General features: G+C 36.4%; 1 protein-coding gene across 1 annotated transcript in view; it reads left to right on the forward strand.

The window, feature by feature from the left end:
* The window catches only part of LOC120233266 (ATP-binding cassette sub-family A member 3-like), a 130,802-nt gene that overhangs the window by 98,464 nt on the left and 5,920 nt on the right, over positions 1 to 26,418 (forward strand). The window contains exons 20-26 of the mRNA XM_039234412.1: positions 2,395 to 2,517; positions 3,219 to 3,413; positions 8,820 to 9,007; positions 9,507 to 9,677; positions 10,078 to 10,268; positions 24,772 to 24,845; positions 25,226 to 25,388. Of these exons, the coding sequence (XP_039090343.1) occupies positions 2,395 to 2,517; positions 3,219 to 3,413; positions 8,820 to 9,007; positions 9,507 to 9,677; positions 10,078 to 10,268; positions 24,772 to 24,845; positions 25,226 to 25,354 (1,071 nt within the window). The 3' untranslated portion in view covers positions 25,355 to 25,388. The remainder of the gene's footprint in view (positions 1 to 2,394; positions 2,518 to 3,218; positions 3,414 to 8,819; positions 9,008 to 9,506; positions 9,678 to 10,077; positions 10,269 to 24,771; positions 24,846 to 25,225; positions 25,389 to 26,418) is intronic.

A 26,418-nucleotide genomic window follows, 5' to 3' on the forward strand; every position in this document is an offset into this window, starting at 1 on the left:
ATCAAAATTGCACCAGCATACTTCTCAAAACTAGAACAAATTATCCTCAGATTTGTATGGAACCACAAAAGACCCCGAATAGCCAAAGTAATACTGAAAAGTAAAACCAAAACGGGAGGTATCACCATCCCAGACTTTAGCCTCTACTACAAAGCTGTCATCATCAAGACAGTATGGTATTGGCACAAAAACAGACACATAGACCAATAGAATAGAATTGAGAACTCAGACCTGGACCAAAAAGTATACAGCCAACTGATCTTTGACAAAGCAGGAAAGAATACCCAATGGAAAAAAGACAGACTCTTTAACAGTTGGTGTTGGGAGAACTGGACAGCAACATGCAAAAGAATGGAACTAGAAAATTTTTTAACACCATACACAAAAATAAACTCAAAATGGATAAAGGACCTGAACGTGAGACAGGAAACCATCAAAACCCTAGAGGAGAAAGCAGAAAACAACCTCCTTGACCTCAACCACAGCAATTTCTTACTTGACACATCCCCAAAGGCAAGGGAATCAAGAGCAAAAATAAACTATTGGGACCTCATCAGGATTAAAAGCTTCTGCACGGCAAAGGAAACAATCCCTAAAACTAATAGGCATCTAACGGAATGGGAAAAAATAGTTGCAAATGACAGATCAGATAAAAGGTTAATTTCCAAAATCTATAAGTAACTCACCAAACTCCACACCCAAGAAACAAATAATCCAGTGAAGAAATGGGCAGAAGACATGAACAGACACTTCTCCAAAGAGGACATCCAGATGGCCAACAGACACATGAAACGATGCTCAGCATAATACTCATCAGGGAAATACAAATCAAAACCACACTGAGATACCACCTCACGCTAGTCAGAGTGGCTAAAATGAGCAAATTTGAGAACTCTAGATGCTGGCGAGGATGTGGAGAAATGGGCACCCTCCTACACTGTTGGTGGGAATGTAAACTGGGGCCGCCCCTCTGGAAAACAGTGTGGACGTTCCTCAAAAAATTAACACTAGAACTCCCCTATGACCCAGCAATAGCACTGCTAGGAATTTACCCAAGGGATATAGGAGTGCTGATACATAGGGGCACATGTACCCCAATGTTCATAGCAGCACTCTCCACAATAGCCAAATCATGGAAAGAGCCTAAGTGTCCATCAACAGATGAATGGATCAAGAAGATGTGGTTTATCTATACCATGGAATACTACATGGCAATGAGAAAGAATGAAATCTGGCCATGTGTAGCAACATGGATGGATCTTGAAGGTGTTATGCTGAGCGAAATAAGCCAGGCAGAGAAGGACAGATACCGTATGTTTGCACGTATAGGAGGATTAGGAGGAACTTAATGGAGGACCGTGGGGTAGAAGAAGGGGGGAAATAGTAGGGGAGAGGGAGAGAGGCAAACCATGAGAGACTCTTGAATACTGAGAACAAACTGAGGACTGATGGGTGTGGAGGGAAGGTGAGAGATGGGCATGGACGAGGGCAATTGTGGGGATGAGCACTGGGTGTTATATGGAAAGCAACTTGACAATAAACTATTTGTAAAAAGAAAACAAAATAAAATAAAATTTGCCAGTTAGTGAAAGCAGATATGCTTGTGTGAAACATTAAAATAAGAATGCATTGTTAATAAATGCCAGTTATTGAAGGAACTTAAAAATATTTTTAAAAAATAAAAAAATAAACATAAAAAAGCAGCTCTCTTCTTCCTCTGCTGACTAGCATGTTTGCTGAGCTAAATATATGCTCATTCTCCTACTCCACTCCTATTCCATTCCATAAATGAATACTTGAGGCAAAAATAGTCACCCAAAAAAATATTGCGCTCAAACAGTACTAATTACTATTGACAAAACATGTCCTGTTGTTTCATTCCTGCATAACTCTCACTGAGCTCCCACTGCTGATAGCAGCTTTCTTCTATCCCCACCCTACTTTCCCTCTTTCAGTAAATCCTTATTTATTCGTCAAGCTCAGACTTCACCTATAGTAGGGATTTCCTTCAACAGGAAAGAATTCATTCTTTCTTTTTACTTGGACCTCATGGTGTCTTCAATGTATTTTATTTGTATCAAATCACACTAAACAACAATTAATCGTACCAGTGTGGCTTTTGTTTTCATTAAATATCCATGGTGTTGGCAAGAACATGCTGCTTACTCCTAGCTGTGGAAAAACTTGTTCATGACTATAATTTCCAAATCTAAGCAAATCAAGAATAAATTTGTGAATGAGAGTTTAGGAAATTGGTATGAAGTCTCTTGGAAATTACCCAAGACATTTTCTGACATATTTGATATTACTCCCTTGGGTCAGCTTTCGAAAATTCACTCACTTTAAACCAGATATCTAAAGTGTGTTTATATCTGTGATTCTTGTCTTGAAAAGTCTGCAGTGTCCAACCAAGTAACCAAGGACTATGAGGATGAAGATGTAAAAAATGAAGAAAAGAAAGCCCTGACATGGACCACGTTATGTAACACCCCACTAGTTCTAAAAGAACTTAGAAAGGTAAAGCCACTCAATAACCTACATTGCTCTGAACTTTAGCTCCCCATCCCTGCCAAGAATTTATTTATTTTTACTACTAATTCATTGGAGTTCTATGGGATCTGTATATATTCTTATAAAATAGAAGGCTAAGATGTGTAGCAACATGGATGGAACTTGAGGGTGTTATGCTGAGCAAAATAAGCCAGGCAGAGGACAAATACCATATGTTTGCACACATAGCGGGATTAGGAGAAACTTAACGGAGGACCATGGGGGAGAAGAAGGGGAAAAATAGTGGGGGAGAGGGAGGGAGGCAAACCATGAGAGACTCTTGAATGCCGAGAACAAACTGAGGGCAGATGGGGGGAGGGGAAAGGGAGTGATGGGCATGGAGGAGGGCACTTGTGGGGTTCAGCACTGGGTGTTATATGGAAACCAACTTGACAATAAACTATTTATATATATATATAAATATATATAAATTATATATATATATATAATATAAATTATATATATATATATAATTCAACACCTAAAACATAGATAATCCAATTAAAAAATAAATAAAATCTTAAAAAAAAAATAGAAGGCTAAGAGGATAAACATGCTTGTGAAACTGTCACAGGTACCAGTCTGCGGGGGTCTGAGTTTATGGTATGGTTGACTCATAATCAGTGCTCCAGTACATTGTTGGTGTTTTTTTTCTCTAATTTTCTCAGATTTATTATAAGTGTCCAGTTGTAAAGGCTGTAAGAAGTATCTCCCTTGTAGTAAAAAAATATGAGTGCTTTGGGTTACTTGGATTAAGTGGAGCTGGAAAAACCACTACATTCAAAATATTGACTGGAGAGGAGACCCCAACATCTGGAGCTGTGTTAATTGATGGCTTTAGCATCACCAAAAGTATCGGAAAGGTATTTCTGCTCCTAATCACTGAGTTGGAACCCTACGGAAGGAGGCAACTGGGCAAGTAGGTGGGGAACATGAAAGGGAAGCTGGATGCATGGATATTATTTTCTCAAAAGTAACAGAATCCAGGGACAATAATCGTCATGATAACATATTGAGTTTGGGAAAAGGCAAATATTCTTTCTGGCCGAAACAAAGTATGAGTGTCTTTAAGCTGGCCAAACTAGAAACAGGAAGAGCAGTTATTTCACATAATCTGCTATGACATATTTAAGAGTTTTATATAAAACAATGATTAGAAAAAGTAGTTGTGAAAGATAGTAAGAAAGTTGAAAGGTGCCTGGGTGCCCCAGTCAATTAAGTGTTTGACTCTTGATTTCCCCTTAGGTCATGATCTCACGGTCATGAGATTGAGCCCTGTGTTGGGCTCTGCACTGAGAGTAGAGCCTGCTTAAGATTCTCTCCTTCTGCCTCTCCCCATCTCACACAATTTCTCTCTTAAAAAAAAAAAAAAAAGAAAGAAAGAAAGAAAAGAGTCATATTGACAAGATTTGCACTCAATTTGGATGTGGAGTATAAGAAAAATAGATGGTCAGAGTTAAGATGGTGGAGGAGTAGAGAGACCCTAAGCTTGTCTTGTCTCTCAGACACAGCTAGATAGTTATCAAATCATTCTGAACACCCAGCAAGTATATCAGAGGCCTGAGAAGGGGAAAAATTTGCAAGTCTACAGGTAGAAAAGTAACTACCTTCTGAAAGATCCTCTTAACAAGCAGACCAAAATACACCCAGGTTATTGTTTTGTTCTATTTTGTTTTTGTTTTCTTTTTTCTTTCTTCTTTTCTAGACAAAATGACAAGACAGAGAATTTCACCCCAAAAGAAAGAGCAGAAAGTAGAACTCATGGTCAAAGATTTAGTCCATATAGATATAAGTAAGATTTCTGAACCAGAATTTAAAACAGTGATCATAAAGCACTAGCTGGGCTTGAGAAAAACATATAAGACACCAGAAAATCCCTTTCTGCAGACATAAAAGAACTAAAATCTAGTCAGGCTGAAATTAAAAATGCTATAAGCAAGATGCAAACCCTAGTGGATGTCATGATGATGATGATGGATGACACAGAGGAGTGACTTAGTGATATAGAAGATAAAACTATGGAAAGTAATGAAGCTGAAAAGAAGAGGGAAAGAAACTTATTTGCAGCTTATTAAAACATAATAACATTCTGGGTGCCTGGGTGGCTTAGTCGGTTAAGCGTCATACTTCGGCTTAGGTCATGACCTCACGGTTCATGAATTGGAGCCCCTCATCAGGCTCTGTGCTGACAGCTCAGAGCCTGGAGCCTGCTTCAGATCCTGTGTCTCCCCTTTCTCTGTGCCCTTCTCCTGCTCACACTCTCTCAAAAATAAACATTAATAAAAAAAAAAAACATATCATAGGAGTCCCAGAAGATAAACAGAGAGAGAAAGGGGGGAAGAGGGTTTACTTGAACAAATTATAGCTGAAAACTTCCCTAATCTGTGGAAGGACACAAAACAACAAAAGCCGACCATCACCAAGAAATAAAATAGTCAAATTCACAAAATACGTAGACAAAGAAAGAATCCTGAGAACAGCAAGGGGAAAAAAAGTCCCTATCCTACAAGGAAAGACAGATCATGTTCAGAGCAAATATATCCACAGAAACTTGGCAGCCTAGAAAGGAGTGGCAGAATATATTCAACATGCTAAATAGGAAAAATATGCAGCCAAATAATGCTCTTATCCAGCAAGTCTGTCATTCAGAATAGAAAGAGAGATAAAGAGCCTCCCAGACAAACAAAAACTAATAGAGTTTTTGACCACTAAACCAGCCCTGCAAGAAACTTTTCAGTGGGGGACTCTTTAAGTGGAGGAAAAAAAAGACAAAAAGCAACAAAGACTAGAAAGGATCAGAGAACATCACCAGAAACACCAACTGTGCAGGTAACACGGTGGCACTAAATTTTTATCTTTCTGTAATCAATAGGCTAAATGCACTTTTGCACTGCTGGTGGGAATGCAAACTGGTGCAGCCACGCTAGAAAACAGTGTGGAGGTTCTTCAAAAAATTAAAAATAGAACTACCTTGTGACCCAGAAATTGCACTATTAAGTATTTATCCAAGGGATACCGGTATGCTGTTTCAAAGAGACACATGCACCCCAATGTTTATAGCAGCACTGTCGACAGTAGCCAAAGTATGGAAAGAGCCTAAATACTCATTGACTGATGAATGGATAAAGAAGAGTGGCATGTATATACAATGGAATACTATTCGGTGATAAAAAAAAAAAAATGAATGAAATCATGCCATTTGCAACAATGTGGATGGAATGATATTGTATTATGCTAAGTGAAAAGAGAGAAAGGCAAATATATGATTTCACTCATGTGGAATTTAAGATACAGAACAGATGAACATAAGGGAAAGGAAGCAAAAATAATATAAAAACGGAGAGGGAAACAAACCGTAAGAGACTTTTAAATACAGAGAACAAACTGAAGGTTGCTGGCCAGGTGTTGGGAGGGAGGATGGGCTAAATGAGAAAGGAACATTAAGGAGGACACTTGTTGGGATGAGCACTGGGTGTTATATGTAAGTGATGAACCACTAAATTCTATTCCTGAAATCATTATTATGCTATATGTTAAGTAACTTGGATTCAAATTTTTAAAAAAATAAAGAAATAAATACCGGAAAATATTTAAAATTTTTTCAAAACACAAAAGAGTCTCAGCCTTAATATAAAACAAAGTGAAATTCAAGCCTGAGAGCATAAGTGACAAAAAGGCACATTACATTTTAATACTAACACATAACATTTATAACAGAGATAGAAAAATTATGAATATTTTTATACCAAATGACAGAGAGGCAACCTCTGTAAGGCAGAAATTATAGGAAATATGAGAAAAAAACACCATATAATACATGAAATGTTTATTTCTCTTCTTTTAGTCCAAGATCATGTCAGTAGAAAATAAACATGAACAAAAATATGCAAGTGATATCGTCAATATATATCAAATTTTGTATCCCCCAAAATAATTCATTTATCAATTGGACTATTTTATGCATACATTAAAAATAATATTTTCCATATATATACATTCTCTGATTATAATTAAAACAAGGAATTTAAAAATCAGAATATGAAAAGCCCTCCCCTTTTGAATTTTTTTAAAGTTTTTTTTTTTTAAGTAATCTCTACACCCAGCACGGGCCTTGAACTCACAGCCCCGAGATCTAGAGTTGCACGCTCCACCGACTCAGTCAGTCAGGTGCTCCCTCCCCCTTTTGAAATATAAAAAATCATTTTAGGTAATTCTTGTTTTCAATCAAGAATTACAAAACTTTCTATAATATAATAAAAGCATTATGTGTCAGAAACTATGAGATACAATAAACCATTACTGGGAAAATATTGGATAATCTTATATACTCATTTCAATAAAAAAGAAAAAAGAAAAATAAAAAACTGAAACACCTGACTTGTTTAAAAAAAAAAACTAAATGGAAGTAAAGCATATAAAAATTTCTGTCAGACAAGTGCATAAATTGATAAGTAAAAATATAAAGCCAGCTAACCAACAATTAAGTCAAGTCAACTAGAACTTTATAAAATAAACCTACCCCCCCCAAATAATGTAAATGCATTTCAAAGAAATGATATATATGCTGTAATATTAAAGTACATCTATCCCTTTGATATAGTATTTTTGTATTCTGTGGGTAAATACCTATTAGTGCAATGCCTATTGAGGAAACTCCATACTGTTTTCTAGAGTGGCTGCAACAGTTTGCATTCCCACTAGCAGTGCACGAGGGTTTCCCTTTCTCCACATCCTTACCAAAACCTGTTGTTTCTAGTGTTGTTGATTTTAGCCATTCTGACAAGTATGAGGTGATATATCATTGTAGTTTTGATTTTTATTTCTCTGATGATCAGTGATGCTATAGCAGCATTATCTACAATAGCCAAATTATGGAAACAGCCCAAGTGTCCATCAAATGATGAATGGATGAAGATGTGGAACACATACAATGGAATAATACTCAGCCATGAAAAAAGAATGAAATCTTGGGGCGCTTGGGTGGCTGTTGATTAAGCATCCCACTCCAGCTCAGGTCATGATCTCGCAGTTCATTATATGTAATGCTAACATATAAGTGAGATCATACTGCGTCTGTCTCTGGCTGATTATGTCACACAGAGTAATGCCCTTAAGGTCCATCCATGTTGTCACAAATGTCAGGATTTCCATATTTTTTTATGGCTGAATAATATCTCATTGTATAGATATACCATGTTTTCTTCATGCATTCAGCCATCAGTGGATTCATGTTTCCATGCCTTGGGTATTGTAAATTATGCTGCAATGAGCAGCAGATACGTTTTTGAGTTAGTGCAGATAACTTCTTGAGTTAGTGTTTGTGTTTCATTGAGATTAATACTCAGAAGTGGAATTGATGGATCGTATGGTAGGTAGTTCTAGGTTTAATCTTTTGAGGAAACTCCATACTGTTTTCCATAGTGGCTGCACCAATATGCAGTCCCACCAGCAGTGCACAGGGTTCCCTCTTCTCCACATAATCACCAGTGTTTGTTATCTCTTGCCTTTCTGATAATAGTCATTCTAACAGGTGTGAGGTGATGTATTATTGTGGTTTCTGTTTGTATTTCACTGATTATTAGTGATACTGAGCACCTTTTCATGTACCTGTTGGTCATCTTTATGTCTTCTTTAGAAAAATGTCTATTCAGATCCATTTTTTAATCAGATTGTTTGTTTGCTATTAAATTGTACAAGTTCTTTATATATTTTGGATATTAACCCCTTATCAGATACATCATTTCCAAATATTTTTACCCATTCATTAGGTTACTGTTTCATTTTATTGATGGTTTCCATTGCTGTGGAGACTCTTTTAGTTTCATATACTCCAATTTGTTTACTTTTGTATTATTTATGTATATAAAGATACATTATGATATACATCATAGAAGTTACTTGGCCATTACTGGAAATGAAAACCTATACCTTATTTTAATTGATTTAATAGAATAGTTCTTTCCTAATGATATTTGAATAGGCAACTTCCTCTAACAAAATTTTGTCTTGGGAACATAGCAGTCCACAATGGATATGTGTTGAAAATTTTCAGTTAGAGATGTTAGTATTTCATCTTAATGCAGTGGGTTCCAGCTGTAAAGATTATTTAGACTGGAAAAGAAATAATCCTTGTCAGGAGCAATTTGGGTATCAAACCTTCTTAGCAACATGGGCTAGAAAATCAGGTTTTCTATCTCATCCACATAAACTATATGCTCAGTGGAATAGATGACTTGGGTCTATTACTTATGATTTCTCTCTTGATTCAGATTAGGTCACGAATTGGCTACTGTCCTCAAGATGACCCCTTGCTGAACCATATGACAGGTCACGAAGTGCTTATCATGTATGCCAGGCTGCGAGGGGTCCCTGAGCCAGACATTTGCAAGTATGTGGAAACCTTTTTGCATGCGGTGCACCTGGAAACAAATGCTAACAACTTCGTCCACATATACAGGTTAGACATGCTGTTGCAATTATTGAGCTGCCTACTGGTGTTTCTACCATTTAGAATGAATGCTTACAAACTGAACCTGATCCATCTATCACACAGAGGCAATGACTGTGAAGTAGCCTGATGTCCTGTCAGGGTTCAAATGTCAGGAATAAGGTAGATCTCACTTATATGAAGTTAACCTCTTGCAGACATGAGCAGTAGCCTTTACATTTCATTTAAAAAAAAAAAAAAAAAAGCCCCTTCATCCCTATCTCTCTATAGTTTTTTTTTATGTCTTTCCAAAACAAAAGTATTTTGCCAGTAATTATGTTGAGATAAATTACCAGGAAAAAAGTCATTTCAATGAAAATGAATTGACATATACATCTAGACTTGGACCTGCTGCTTTGTAAGTCATATCAATTCAGCATTCTATAAACATGAGCTAATTCCCATGAATTAATGATATGTGTATCTTTATCTTCTTTCTCCTCCACTCTCTCTTTCTTTGACAATAAAGTGAAGGAAACAAACGTAGATTAAATATTGCTATTGCCCTTATGGGAAATTCCTCAATTGTCTTCTTGGATGAGCCATCTACTGGCTTAGACCCAGTAGCCAGACGCCTGCTCTGGGACACAATTACATGGATGTGTAAAAGTGGCAAAGCTATCATCATAACTTCCCACAGGTATGACCCATTAGAAAGCTTGGTTGAGCAAGAGTATGGGACGGAATTAGGTGGAGCCAGGAATATAGGTCAGTGAACTTGTCTAAGTATATGGGTTATACAGGAAGGACTGTGGGTAAAGGCTGATTCTTGACTAATGGCAAGAATCCTCAGTTATATTCTGTAATCCAGAAATGACGGAAAATAGGAAGTGATGGAACTGTTCCTAATTGTGTATTTAGGAATCAATTGCTTTGAATTGTAAGATCTCCTCTTCCTAAATATGGTCTTAGTGGTAATTATCTTCATTAACCAGCTTTCCTACTGCAGCCATTAATTTATAATCCTAGCTCTGTTTTGAGATATGGAATTTGCCCTCTGAAAGGGAGTCTCTTCAACCATATTTCCTTTGTCCCCCGAGCATGGAAGAATGTGAAGCCCTCTGTTCCAGACTGGCCATCATGGTAAAAGGGAAGTTCAGGTGCCTGGGCAGCCCTCAGTACCTCAAGAACAAGTTTGGTAATGGATACATTCTGACAGCAAAGATTAAATTTGAAAACAATAAAGATAAACTAAAGAAGTTCAAAGAATTCATGGCAGCAACTTTCCCAGGTAATGTAGCCAAGGCTACCTTATCACAGTTGTGTTAAGTTTTAATGTTGTTCTGCTTCATGTCCTCAATAACCAACTTTTTCCCGTGAGTTGCTTTTTATTGGGCTTTTCTATTAAGCTCCTTTTGGAATAATTTCTCTATGATATTATGGATGATTATGCTAAGAAACTTTCTCAAAATAGCAGAGGCTCTCACCAGTCTATTATAGGAATCAACCAGTAAGACAAACCTGTTTATATGTGTTCATCTAGAGTTAAATTATTAAGGTTAAGTCTGTTTTTTACCCTTCATAATTTTGTAAGATTTCCTCATGTTTCTTCTGCCTTTCCCTGATCCCTGAGGCAGGCAATGCTTATGAAATGCATACTAGAACAGTAAACTCCCTTTATTCCTTTCAAGGAAATAATCTGGATGTGTAACACATAAAAATCAATCTATCTGCTTTCATGACTAAATTCAGTAAGTTCCTCTCTGTGCTCATCTACACAGTCATTTACAGCTATTTCTATTTGCTTCTATTCCTACTACTTTAATCATTAAGCTGAAACATGGTAAAGAACTTTTAGTTCTTTAGTCTCCAGCTTGAATGATCATTCTATCAACAGTGTGGTGGCCAAAACAGGATACAAGACTAAAAGCATGGAGGCTATAATGATGATAAAGCAATAAATGGTATTGGACTGCACTAAGGAAGTCACAGTAAGAACAGAGAGGAGGGTAGCACCTGAGTGGCTCAGTTGGTTAAGCCACTGACTCTTGATTTTGGCTGGGGTCATGATTTTGCAGTTCATGGGTTTGAGCCCCATGGTGGGCTCCATGCTGACAGTACAAAGCCTGCTTGGGATTCTCTTTTATGCCCTCTCTCCCTCTCCCTCTTTATCTGACCCTCCCCCACTCACACACATGCACTCTCTCTCTCAAAATAAAATTTTTAAAAATCTTTTTAAAAAAAGAATAGAGAGGAGTATATGATAGGAAACAGAAATACACACATGCCTGTGTGTTCAATTAAAGAGGAAAAATCACTATGTGGGAAAGATCATTAGTTTATGTATATATCAAGTATATTAATTATACCTAGATATTCAGATAAATATGTCTATTAGGCAGTTGAATATTCATTTAGTCATTCATTCATATGCTAAGATTTATAAGTGCTTGTTGTATGCAGTGTTGAAGATACTGAATTAACCACACATTCACATGTGGTCTTTCACATGTTATATTTCTTTCTTTTCTCCTTTTCTGGATATTCTTTATGTACATTATCCATATTATCCAGAAAAGGAGAAAAGAGAAAGAAAATAGTTGCTCTTTCTATAGCATGGCAAATTATACTCTCAAAAAAGTTCTTCTATTAAATAAAAATACATACTGGAAACATAAAGTAAAATTCCTTTTTAATTATTTTTCTTAGAGGGGCACTTGTGGGGATGAGCACTGGGTGTTATATGGAAACCAACTTGACAATAAACTATTTGTAAAAAAAAAAAAAACAAAAAACAAAAAACAAGCGAACAAATTGCAATTAATCCACACAATGGGATGCTATTTGACAATAAAAACAGAAACACTAGCAACAACCTAAGAGAATCTCAAAACCACTGTGATGAGTGAAAAAGCCAAACAGAGACTATGGGCTAATTGCTACCATTTACCTGAGGTTCCCGCATAGGCAAGATGAATCTGTAGTGACCAGAGCTTCCGAGGGTTGCTTGGGGCCAGGAGTGGAGGGCAAGAATAAGTGCAGAAGGCTTTGAGCAACCCCTGGGAAGCTTTGTGTCACTGCAGATTCATTTTGCCTGTGCAGATTCATTTTGCCTGTGCTAGAACTTCAGGTAAATGGTATCAATTAGTCCATTAGTACAAAAGGCATGAGAGAACTTTCTGGGGTGATAAAAATATATTATATCTCAATTCCAGAGGATGTATGTATTTATATTTGTGTTTGTATGAATTGGCTAAACTTCTCAAGATGTACAAGGTGTTTTAAAAAAATAAAATTAATTAATTATTTTTCTTAAACTCACAAAGAAAATGAGAACAATTCAAAGAACCAAAACAGAAATTAAAAAAAAAAATCATGAAGCTGAAACTTGATAGTAAAAATTTTTTAATGCAAAAGCTGGTTTGCCTAAAGAAAATTTCAATACCAGTACTGAGATAAGACATGACTTTGGACTCACTGCAATGTCAGGTAGATTAACCTAAGATTCCCATAGTAAGCAAGGATCTTCAAAAATGAATAGATGCTCTCAGGGTGTCTGGGTCGCTCAGTTGGTTAAGCATCTGACTTGTGATTTCGGCTCAGAGCAGGATCTCACAGTTTGTGACATCAAGCCCCTCCTCAGGCTCTGTGCTGACTGCAGAGCCTACTTAGGATTCTCTCTCTCCCTCTCTGTCTCTCTCCCTGCCTTCTCCCTCCTCAAATAAATAAATAAACTTCAAAAAAATTAACAGACGCTCTGGTTTCCAGCTCAACATGTGAGAAGGTTGGAAATTGCCACTCTGCCCTAACAAGGAAAAGCTGAACAAACTGAAAAATCAACAAAATCTTCTACAATCTGAAAGAGAAATGAACAAACAGGGAAAACCTCTACAGCCAAGATTGTAGAGACAGGCAAATACAGAGATTACCAGAGCAGAGACTTACAAGCAGAAACTGCAGTCGTTACCAGATCCAGGACAGGAAACCCAGAACCATAATTGAATTGCTGGGGTACTGTGTGGACAATTCGGAGACGTAAAAACTCCAGGGAAGGCAATCATGGGAGTTTTCTACAACCATATTGCAACAGTAAATATCAGAGAAAAATCCCCTCATGTTTCCAGCAAGGAGAAGGGAAAATGAATCATTTTGAAATATGCTAGATAGTTCTTTTCTTTGTTACAAGGCCTGCCATCAGGAGGAAGCTAGTTAACCTAAACTTGACTCGGTAGGGTATTATCAGAGCCTAAGTGACCTTGAAGAAGGGAAATGCCCAATTTCAGCCATCTTGTTCCATATAAGACAGAGAGAAAAGAACAGAGAAACTCTTGTGCAGTTTACAATCCAGAGGCATATACTTGCTAAAAGAGTGAGAGAGATGCATAGGACACAGAATCCTTCCCCCCTTCCCCCCACACCATACCACCAGATTACTAATGGCCTAATTAGAGGAGTTCCTGTCCCCCAAGAAGTCTAGCTATGAGGAAAAAATTACAAAGCATACAAAAAGGCAAAAAACACAATTTGAAGAGACAGAACAAGAATCGAAACCAGACATGGCAAGGATGTTGGAATTATCAGACCAGTAATTGAAAACTATGATTAATATGCTAAGGGCTTCAATGAATAAAGTAGACACCATGTAAGAACAGATGGACAATATAGGCAGATAGATGGAAATCCTAAGAAAGAACCAAAAAGAAATGATGGAGATCAAAAACACTATATTAGAAATGAAGAATGCTTTGATAGACTTATTAGTAGACTAGACCTGACTGAAGAAAGAATCTCTGAGCTGGAGGATATATCAATAAAATCACAAAAACCAAAAGGCAAAGAAAACAAAGACTAAAAACAAAAACAAATTAAAAAACAGAACAGAATATGTGAAGACTGTAGGACAACTACAAAAGGTATAACATATGCATAGTGGGAGTACCAGAAGAAAAAGAGAGAAATAAATAGAAGAAATATTTGAAACCATAACGACCAATGGTTTCCCTAAAGATAACAATCACATCCAACTTCTCAAAACTCATACAAGCAAAACAGTGAACTGAACTATTTAAAGTGCTGAGAGAATAAAACCACCAACATAGAATTCTGTACCCAGAGAAATTATTTTTCAGTGTGAGGGAGAAATAAAGACTTTACCAGACCAAAAAAAAAAAAAAATTGAGGTATTTTTTGCCAGTAGACCTACTTTGCAAATTATGTTAAAAGTTCTTTAGAGAGAAGGAAAACGATGCATGTCAGAAACTCATATCTACATAAAACAAAGCAAGAGCATCAGAGAAGGAATAAGTAAAGATAAAATGAAAACTTCTATTTTTCTTATTCTTAATTGCCCTAAAAGATAAAAGTTTGTTTAGAGGCATAATAGAGTGATGTCATCAAATGACCAAATAGGAGTTTTCTACTGTCTTCTCCACAAAAAAGACATCAATTTGAAAGTTATCCACATGCTACAGAAATGCTGATGCATAGGAGCACATGTACCCCAATGTTCAGAGCAGCACTCTCCACAATAGCTAAAACATGGAAAGAGCCTAAGTGTCCATCAACAGACAAATGGATCAAGAAGATGTGGTTCATCTATACCATGGAATACTACATGGCAATGAGAAAGAATGAAATCTGGCCATGTGTAGCAACATGGATGGACCTTGAGGGTGTTATGCTGAGCGAAATAAGTCAGGCAGAGAAGGACAAATATCATATGTTTGCACGTATAGGAGGATTAGGAGGAACTTAACTGAGGAACAAGGGGGAGAAGAAGGGGGGGAATGGTGGGGGAAAGGGAGAGAGGCAAACCATGAGAGACTCTTGAATGCTGACAAAAACTGAGGACTGATGGATGGAGGGGTGAGGGGGGATGCGCATGGAGGAGGGCACTTGTGGGGATGAGCACTGGGTGTTATGTGGAAACTAATTTGACAATAAACTATTTAAAAAAAAAAGAAGAAGAAGAAAGTTATCCACATGCAAGAGTAGTGGAAGTAGAGAGTCCAGAAGAGAAGTTCCAGCACATCAGTGAGCAGAAAAGTCCAAGATTTGTCACACTGGTGACAAGTGTGTAAGAGTAAGAATGTGTAAGAGTAGGAGTAAGAGAAACAATTTCCCTTTACCAGTGTCACCCTGACCACAAGGTGGCACACAACTCAGTACCAAGAGAAACCTTATTCATGCACAGTTTTCCTCATGAGGGTACGAGTGAGTGAGTAAGCACCTGACGTCCCAAGTTGTGAGGAACACTGACAAAGAAACCCACCTTGTCTTGCTCCATCAAGGATACTGAGATGCACTGAATGACTAGGGCAGAGACAAGCTGGAAAAACAGGAGAAAACAAGGCTCTCAGAGGTCATTAAAGGAATGCAGATTCTACAAATTTTAATTGGATTATTCATTTTGGAGGGGGAATTGAGTTTTATAAGTTCTTTATATATTTTGAATACTACCCTTTATCAGATATGTCATTGCAAACACCTTCTCCCATTCCATAGGTTGACTTTTAGTTTTATTGATTATTTCCTTCTCTGTGCAGAGCTTTTTATTTTGATGAAATCCCAAATTTTTACTTTTTTTAATATATATTTTTTGCTTTTTGTTACCCTTGCCTAAGGAGACTTATCTAAAAAAAGTTGTCATGGCCAGTGTCAAAGAGGTTACTGCCTCTTGGATTTTTATAGTTTCAGGTCTCACAGTTAAGTCTTTAATCCATTTTAAACTTATTTTTGTGTACAGTATAAGAAAGTTGTTCAGTTTCATTTTTTTGCATGTTGCTACTCAGTTTTCTCAACACCATTTGTTGAAGAGACTGTCTTTTTCCCATTGGACATTCTTTCCTGCTTAGTTGAAGATTAATTGAACATATAGTTGTGAGTTCATTTCTGGATTTTCTATTCTGTTCGATAAGTCTATGTTTATTCTTGTGCTAGTACCATACTGTACTGTACTTTTGATTACTGTAGCTTTGTAGTGTAACTTGAAGTCCAGAATTGTTATGCCTCCAGCTTTCCTCTTCAAAAAAATTTTTTAGCATTTATTTATTTTTGAGAGATAGAGCATGAACAGGGGAGGGGCAGAGAGAGAGGGAGACACAGAATCTGAAGCTGTCAGCACAGAGCCTGACACAGGGCTCGAACTCAAGACCGTAAGATTATGACCTGAGCCAAAGAAGGACGCTTAACCTACTGAGCCACCCAGGCGGTCCCCCTTTTCTTTTTCAAGGTTGTTTATTGCAACATTATCCACAATAGCTAAACCATGGAAACAACTCAAGTGTCCATCAAATGATGAATGGATAAAGATATATATATAGATAGATAGATATAGATATATATATATACACATACATACAATAAAATGTTACTCAGCCATAAAAAAAAAGAATGAAATCTTGCCATTTGCAATGACTTGCATGGAGCTAGAGAGTATTATGCTAAGTGAAATAAGTCAGTCAGAGAAAGACAAATACCATATGATTTCACTCATATGTGGAATTTAAGAAACAAAATAAGTGAGCAACGGGGAAAAAGAGAGAGAGGCAAATCAAGAAACAGACTCTTAACTATAGAGACATTACTGATGGTTACCAGAGGGGAGGTTGGTGGGGAGATGGGTTAAATAGACGATGGGAATTAAGGATGCACTTGTTGTCATGAGCACCGGGTGTTGTATGAAGTGTGGAATCACTATATTGTACACCTGAAACTAATATTACACTGTATGTTAACTAATTGGAATTTAAAGAAAAACTTAAAAACATATACTAGCAAACAGAATTCAGCAACATGTTAAAAGGATCATACATCTGGGATTATCTCTCTCTCTCTCCCTTTCTCTGCCCCTCTCCTGTGCTCGCTCTCTCTCTCTCTCTCTCTCCCAAAATAAATAAATAAACGTTTTTAAAAGCTTGGGGGGCTTAGTTGGTTAAGAATCTGACTCTGGATTTCAGCTCATGGTTCATGGGTTCAAGCCCCACATTGGGGTCTGAGCTAACAGTGCAGAGCCTGCCTGGGATTCTCTCTCTCTCTCTCAAAATAAATAAATAAATAAACTTATAAAAAAAAAAAAGGATCATACATCATGAACAACTGGGACTTACTTCTGGGATGCAAGGATGGCTCTACATATGGAATGTGTGATATGCCACATTAATAGAATGAAAAATAAAATCATACAATCATCTCAATCAATGCAAAAAAGCATGAAAAAATTCAACATCCTTTTATGACAAAAACTCTCAAATTGATTACAGTAAAAATGTACCTCAACATAATAAAGGCCATACATAATAACCCTAAAACTAACATCACACTCAAAAGTAAAAGGTCAAAAGATTTTCCTCTGTAGGACACCTGGGTGGCTCAGTCAAGTAAGCGTTAGATTCTTGATTTTGGCTCATGTCATGATCTCATGGTCATGAGATTAAGTCCTGGCTCTGTGCTGAGTGTGGCGCTTGCTTGAGATTCTCTCTCTGCCCTTCCCCCACTGACTTGAACACACGTACTCTCTCTTAAATACAAAATAAATTAATTTTTAAAAAAGCTGTTCCTCTACGATCATGGGTTAAGACAAATATGTCTCCTATTCAATATAGTACCAGAAGTCCTAGTCAGATAAGTCAGGTAAGAAAAAGAAATAAAAGTCATCCAAATTAGAAAGTAAGAAGTAAAATGTCCTTGTGTGCAGCAACTTATCCTTTGAAAATACAAATAAAGTCCATAAATGTCTAGCCAGGATACCTAAGGACAAAAAAGACACAAATTACTAATATCAGAAATGAAATGAAAGATATCACTACAGATTCCATGGACATTAAAAGGATAATCAAGCAATACTATGAATTACTCTATGTCCACAAATTTGATGATGTAAATGAAATGGACCTATTCCTTGAAAAAAACAATCTTCCAAAACTCACACAAAAAGAAATAATCTGAATAGGACCTTAACTATTAAAGAAATTGTCTCAATAATTGAACTTCCCCAACAGAAAGCACTAGGCCCAGATGGATTCACTGGTGAATTCTACCAGACATTTAAGGAATAAATTATACCAATTCTCTACAATATCTTTCAGTGGATAGAAGCAAAGGGAATACCTCCTAACTTATTCAGCATTATCTTAATACCAAAGCCAGACAAATATACCACCAAGTGTGATTTCTCCCATGGATACAAGGCTGATTTCAACATTCAAAACAGAACAGTGTAATCCAATACATAAACAGTCTAAAGAAGAAAAATCACATGATTATATCAATGCATATAGACAAAGCATTTGGCAAACTCCAAATTAAAAACCACTCATTTGTGGTTTTTAAAACTTGCAATATACTAGTAAGAGAGATGAAAGTCCTTAATGTGATAAAGAATATCTACAAAAAACCTACAGTTACCATCATACTTAAATGTGAGAAACTAGAAGACTTCTAAGGCCGGAATAAGGCAAGTATGCCCCATCTAACCACTGCTCTTCAACATTGCACTTGAAATCCCAGCTAATGCAATAAGGCAAGAAAAGGACATAAAAAACAGGTTAGAAAAGAAGGAATAAGTGGGGGTTTTTTTCCCCACAGATGACATTATTGGTTCATTAGAAAATCTAAAAGAATGGACCAAAACTCTGGGAATTAAGAAGTGGTTAACGCACAGATGCAGGATACAAGGGTAATATACAAAAGTCAATGAATTTTCCATATACTACCAATGAACAAGTAGAGGGCTTTAAAAATATTTTTAAGTTTATTTACTTATTTTCATGGGTGGGGGGAGAGCATGAGTGACAGAGGGGAATAGCATGAGGTAGAGAGAGAATTCCAAGCAGGCTGCATGCTGTTATCTTGGAGCCGGATGAGAGGCTTGATCCCACGACCCTGGGATCATAACCTGAGCCAAAATCAAGCATTGGACACCCAACCAACTGAGCCACCCAGGCTCTCTGAACAAGTAGAGTTTTAAATTGAAAACATAATACCATACACATTAGTATCCTCCAAAAAATGATATACATAGGTAGAAGGTCTGTATGAGGAAAACTACAAAATTCTGATGCAGGAAGTTGAAGAAAAACTAAATAAATGTAGGGATATTCCATGGTCATGGATAGAATAAGTAATTTTGTGGATATCAATAAACTGATTCTAAAGTTCATATGGAGTGGCAAAAGTTCCAAAATAGCCAACATGGTATTAACAAAGAAGTTGGAGGACTGACAGTACCTGACTTGAAGACTTAATATAAAGGTACTGCAATCAAGACAGTGTGGTATGAAGGGAGGGGGGATAGATAAATAGATTAATGGAACAAAATAGAGAGCCCAGAAATATGAAACCATCTGATCTTTGACAAAGGAGTAAAAACGATTTAATGGAGCAAATGTAGTCTTTTCAGCAAATGATACTAGAACAACTGGATATCCACATGCAAAAAAATGAACCTAGACACATACCTAACACCCTTCACAAAAATTAACTCAAAATATGTTACTGGCCTAAATGTAAAATGTAAAACTATAAAACTCCTACAAAAAACAAAAATAGGAGGAAATATAGATTACCTTGAACATGGCCATAACTTTTTATTTTTTTTTATTTTATTTTATTTTTTTTTACAAATAGTTTATTGTCAAATTAGTTTCTACATAACACTCAGTGCTCATCCCCAAAGTGCCCTCCTTCATGCCCATCCCCCCCTCCCCCCCACATCCATCAGTCCTCAGTTTTTGTCAGCATTCAAGAGTCTCTCATGGTTTGCCTCTCTCCCTTTCCCCCACCATTTCCGCCCTTCTTCTCCCCCTTGGTCCTCCGTCAAGTTCCTCCTAATCCTCCTATACGTGCAAACATATGGTATTTGTCCTTCTCTGCCTGACTTATTTCGCTCAGCATAACACCCTCAAGGTCCATCCATGTTGCTACATAGGCCATAACTTTTTAGATACAACCCTGAAGTCATGATCCAGGAAAGAAATAATGGGTAAGTTAGACTTCATTAAAATTATTTTCTTCTGCTCTGTGAAAGACACTAACTGTCAAGTGAATAAAAAGATAAGCAACAGTGATAAAAGATTTGCAAAAGACCTATCTGATAAAGGACTACTATCCAAAATATACAAAGAACTCCTAAAACCTATCAATAAGAAAACAAGCAACCTGATTTTAAAATGGGCCAAAGATGGGGTGCTTGAGTGGCTCACTTGGTTTAGCATCTGACTCTTGGTTTCAGCTCAGGTCACGGTCTTGAGTTTTCATGAGTTTGGGCCCACGTGGGGCTCTGCACTGGTGACACAAAGCCTGCTTGGAATTTCTCTCTCCATCTCTCTGCCCCTTCCCCACTCACCCTGTCTCTGTCTCTCTCAAACTAAAAATAACTTTAAAAAATAAAATAAAGTAAAACAGGCCAAAGACATGAAGACACCTCACTAAAAATTATATACAGATGACAAATAAGCACATGAAAAGGTGTTCCACATCATATGTCATCAGGAAAATGGATTCCTAAACAACAACAAGTTATTACTACACACCTATTAAAATGGTCAAAATCTGGAATATTGATAACACCAAATGCTGGTTAGGATGTGAGCAACAGGAATTCTCATTCATTGCTTGTGGGGATGAAAAATAGTATAGCCACTTTTGAGGACAGCTTGGAAATTACTATAAAGCTAAGCATACTCTTGACATATTATCTAGCAACTATGCTTCTTGATATTTATTCAATAAAATTTATGTGCACACAAAACCTATAAAACATCTATAAACCACATAGATGTTTATAGCTGTGTTATTCATACTTAACAAAACCTGGAAACAAGTCCTTCAGTGGGTGAATAGATGAATAAACTCTGATTCATTCAGACAACTGAATACTATTCAGCACTATTCAGCACTAAAAAGAGATCTAATAAGCAAATTTGGCAAAATTTCAGGGTATAAGATCAACCCCCAAAATCAACTGTATTTTATACATCAGCAATCAACAGTCCATAGAAGTCAGGAAAGCAAGTACATTTATAATAGCATCTAAAAATGAAATACTTAGAAATAAATATAACCAAGGAGATAAAAGACCTGTGCAATGAAAGCTATAACACATAAAAGAAATTAAAGATCTAAGTAGAGGGAAATTGTCCCATGGTCATAGGAAGACTTACCCATCATTAAGATGCTAAGGCTACACAAAGTAATCTACAGATTCAGTGCAAATCCTATCAAACTCCCAATCTTTTTTGCAGGAATAGGAAAATCCACCCTAAAATTCATATGAAAGTTCAGGGGACTCCAAATGAACAAAACAATCATGAAAAAGAATAAAACTGGAATATTTGTTCTTCCTGAGTAGTTTTGAACTGAGGAAGTATCATACTAGCATAAAGATAAGGACAGTTACATAGATGAACAGAATGGAATAGAGGGCCCAGAAATAAACCCTTGCATATATGGGCAGCTGCTTTTCAACGGTTGGTTGAAACAGTCTAGAGTGCCAAGACCATTCAATGGAGAAAGGACAGTCTTTTCAAAAACAAAAACAAAATAAAAAACAGTGCTGGGATAATTGGATATTATCCAATTGGGAGAAATCTTGATGACATTGGGTTGATATGAGTCCAAAGCACAGGCAACAAGAGAAAAACTAAATAAATTGGACTTCATTAAAATTAAGAACTTTTGTGTACCAAAGAATACTACGAAAGAAAAAAGACAACCTACAGAATAGGATAAAATATTTGCAAATGATATATCTGACAAGAGACTAATATCCAGAATATATAACAATCCCCTACAGCTCAGCAAAGAAAACAAAAACAAAAGAAAAAAAAACAATTCAAAAATAGGTAAAGGACTTCAGTAGACATTTCTTCAAAGAAAAGATGCTCCACATCACTAGTCACCATGGAACTGTAAATGAAAACCACAATCAGATAACACTTCACACCTCCTAGGATGGCTATAATCAAAGAGGGAAAATAAGTGTTGGTGAGGATGTGGAGAAACTGGAATTATTGTGTATCACAGTGGGAATGTAAAGTGGTATAAACCACTATGGAAATAAGTTTGAGAATTCCTCAAAAATTTAAAGGGAATTAACATATGATCTAGAAATTCTACTCCTAGATATATCTCCAAAATCATTGAAAGCAGAGACTTCAACAGATACTTGTAAACCAGTGTTCATAACAGCATTATTCACAAGGTGGAAAATACCCAAGTATTCATCAAAGATGAATAAATAAATAAAATATAATACATATAATTCAGCCACATAAAGGAATGAAATTTTAATAATGCTTCCACATGGATGTATTTTGAAAATATTATGTTAAGGGGGAAATAAGCCAGACACAGAAGGACAAATATTGTATGATTCCACTTATATGCTGTACCTAGAATAGACAAATTCATAGAGGCAGAAAGCAGAACAGAGGTTACCAGGAATCAAAGGGAGGGATGAAGGGAAATTGTTTAATGAGTACAGATATATTGGGGATGATGAAAAAGATATTGGTATAGGTGATGTTGAGTACACAGCATTGTGAATGTAACTGAATTATACAATTAAATAATGCCACTGAATTATACAATTAAAATGGCTTAAATGATAAATTATCATGCATATTTTACCACAATGAAAAAAAGCCAGAAATTAGAGACTATTAAAAATGAATAAAATAGATTGAGGAAGTTCCTTTCTTTTCTAGCTTACTATGAATCTTAATTATTAATGGGTGTTGAATTCTATCTCATGACTTGCACACATCTATGAAAATGATTTTCTAATCTTTGCTTTTTTCTGTTAATGTGGTGAATTATATTGGTTGATTTTTTAAGGGTGGTTCATCTTTTTTTTCTCATTAGTAGACATTATTTTTTTCAGAACAGTTGAGGTTTACAGATGAATCGATAAATGGGTTTTCACATGCACCCTGTTCCCCCTCACACAATTTCCCCTTGCATTCTCGCATTCACGTGATACATTGGTTATAAGTGACAAACCTACATTGATAGATTTTTTTATATTTGATGTTTTTATTTTAGGCTGCAAAAGCAAAAACAAGCAAACAAACAATAACAGCAAAAAACTTGAAATAGGCTTGTCAAATGATGTAAATTCATCCTTTCTAGGGAAGCAGAAGGTAGACCCTACCATAAAGAAAAATGCTTAGTTAATGGTTAACCTCCATTAAAAATTACATTTAAAAGTACAGTTAAAATAATGATAGCGCACGTGCTCTCTGTCTCAAATAAAACAATAAATACAAATAAATACAAAAACGAAAGTAGTTGAGACAAATATATGGTTAAGAATTTCCAGCTGTTGACTGGGGCTTCAATCACCTGAAGGCTCTCTGGGGCTAGAGGGTCTGCTTCCAAGATGACTCATTCATATGGCTGTTGACAGTTCCTCACTACATGGTTCTCTCCACAGGACTTCGTAAATGTCCTCCTGACAACATAATGTCTGGCTTCGCCTACATCAAATAATCTGAGAGAGAGCAAAATAGAAACCACAATGTCTTTTATGAATTAGTCTCAGAAGTCATACTCTGTTTCTGTGGTGAATAGGTCAGCCCTACTCATTGTGGGAGGGGACTAGACAATTTTGTGATTACTAGGAGGTAGGGATCATTTGGGGCCATTTAGGAGGCTGGATACCACACCATATACCCATGAACAATAGAAGTGTAGTCATACACTGGAAACTTTATAGTAATGAAAACAAATGAAGTACAGTTATACACAGCAATGTTGATGAATCTTAAAAATATAATCAGTGACAGAAGCCAGATAAAAATAACACAGAATATATTACTACACTCATATGAAGTATTAAAAAGGCAAAATTAAACTATAGTATTTAGGATTCCATTATTAGGTAATAAAATCACAAAGAATAGGAAAATAAATACTTACCTTAGGGAGGAATTGAGCCTTGGTAGTGGCACATAACTGACATCTGGAGTGCTGGGTTTCGGCTACATGTTTGTTAACTTTATCATAATTCGCTGAGCTGTACATTTATGTTCATACATATTTTATATATGTTTGATGTATTTAACAATTTGAAAGTTTTTTTTTAAATTTTACTTGGACATTATTTTGGGACTCATTACAAAATTAAAATCAGTATTATTGATTATACTTTTTATAAAGTATTTTAACCCCAACTAATTCCATTTGCAATAATCTCCAATTGTGTGATCATACATATAAGTGCATCCTATCAATTAGGAATGGCTACAATATTAATACCATGTTTTCAAAGGCTATAATATCCCATTCCTCCAGTGAATGCCTTCACATTTGTGTTTTATATATATGAATTTTTTTTCCTTTGGGATGAAGATTCCCTAGTTATGAGACTAGTTGTAGAGATGCTACCATAAACACACATGTACACACACACACACACACACACATACACACACTCACACCTGGAGAAGGAACCACACCCACATTTATGAGCATAGTTTCAGGACAGTGGAACATTAGGATTCATATAAATTAGCTTTGGCAAAGTAAGTGTATGACCTTGCTGTGATTATCTGACCCTCAGTAATTTTTACAAACTATAGGCAATAAGACCATATTTCATGTGGAAGTAAATCTATTAAAATATTTAACAAAGTGACATATACTAAAAGATAAAGGGCTTTGGGATTACATTGTCTTTTGTATTAACATATATTCTCTCTTCCATTGGTATAGACAATTGGAATGGGATTTATTTATCTTATCAAATACGGGGCCCTTTCTGTTACTCACCTGTCAAATCTTACCTTTCTTAGGTAATGACATACACCAGGAGCATCAAGGGATTATTGGCTACTACATTCCAAAACAGGACATCTGCTGGGGAAAGGTGATTATAGAAATCTAGTCTTCTAGCAGTATGTATAAAAGAGGACTGATAGAAGGAGGCATTGGGATTCAAGCATGTGGAATGGGAGCCTGACACTGGCAGAGGAGAAGAAACTTCATGTTACTTTTCAGAGGCCCCTGTAGTTTGACTGAGAGTTCTGACCCTTATTAATTCTATCATTCTATCATATCAAGAGAATAAGAATGAAAAACTGCCTCCTCTCTATTTTTCAACTATCTTTCCTTCTACTTTCTATCTTCCTCCTTCTGTGTCTTTTTGTTGCTAAGCATAAACCTGGCAGGAGTTGGGGAATGATTGGGTGGGGAAAAGGGTCATCTGAGGATATTACAATGGTAATACATCATTTTTTTCTATTAAAGGTGTTTAGTATTTTGGAAGAAGCTAAAGCGCTATTCAATCTAGAAGACTATTCTGTCAGTCAGATAACACTGGAACAAATCTTCCTGACTATTGCTAATACTGATACAAAACAGGAAATACTCAAATAAATCTGCTATGAGATTCAGTTCCAATCAGTGACCGGTATGTCTTTCTTAGATTGCTGTCTGCGATTAGATACTAATTACTATTAGACACACAGGCAGACTTCTCCCTCTCCCTCTGTGTCTTTCTGTGTGTGTGTCCATGTGTATATACAAATTGAACCCCCAAAGAAGAAAATGTGTAGATTTAAGATTAAGATTAAAATAAGTGACCTGTTGTGAATAACTAAGATTTTACACTTGAAAGCTATCATGTTGGCTTACCACAGTTTCATGAATACTGGCAGAACACACTGGAATCCTGGGTCAGAGATAGGAATTTATTACAGCAATAGCAGTATTCAGAGATTATATTTGTGCCAGTTCTTTAATCCCTAATTTTAACTTATTTTTTAAAGTGTTTATTTCTGAGAGAGAGAGAGACAGTGTGAGCAGGGGAGGGGCATAGAGAGAGGGAGACATAGAATCCCAAGCAGGCTCCAGGCTCCAAGCTGTGAGCACAGAGCCCAACACAAGGCTTGAACTCGAGGACTACCAGATCATGACCTGAGCCAAAGTCAAATGTTTAACCGACTGAGCCACTGAGGCACCCCAATCTCTAATTTTTATAAGGCAACATAAAGAGAGCCAGGTAATGCCTGTACATTCAGTGGGTTGTGTTACAGAAGAGGAACTTTGGGCTTATGGAATCCAAATATTTTCTAATGGGCCATAAATAAACCTGCCCTACCTTGGCTCTGGAAGGCAACATTCTTAGTTTACTAAACATTAAGTAAATGTTTCCTCTGATACAGAGGGAAATATGGTCTCTTTTCAAGGCTGTTTGCTCTACAATCATCCTTGAAAAAACAGTCCAAAGCAAAAGGGCATTAGTGCTTCTGTTTGCAAGTCATGCAGAAATGCAAGAGACCCATGAAGAATTGTCTCCCAATAAATATTTGCCCCTTATTTCCACACCATCTTGGCTTCTGGAAAATTTCTTCTTGAGTATCCCACCCCATCAGCCACTCTGGTTAATCTAAGATTGGGACTGAATTTAATTTGTCTCATACAATTTTTGACTATGTATA

The sequence above is a fragment of the Hyaena hyaena genome, unplaced genomic scaffold (assembly GCF_003009895.1).
Source record: "Hyaena hyaena isolate Hyena2069 unplaced genomic scaffold, ASM300989v1 scaffold_88, whole genome shotgun sequence".
NCBI classification, from domain to species: Eukaryota; Metazoa; Chordata; class Mammalia; order Carnivora; family Hyaenidae; genus Hyaena; species Hyaena hyaena.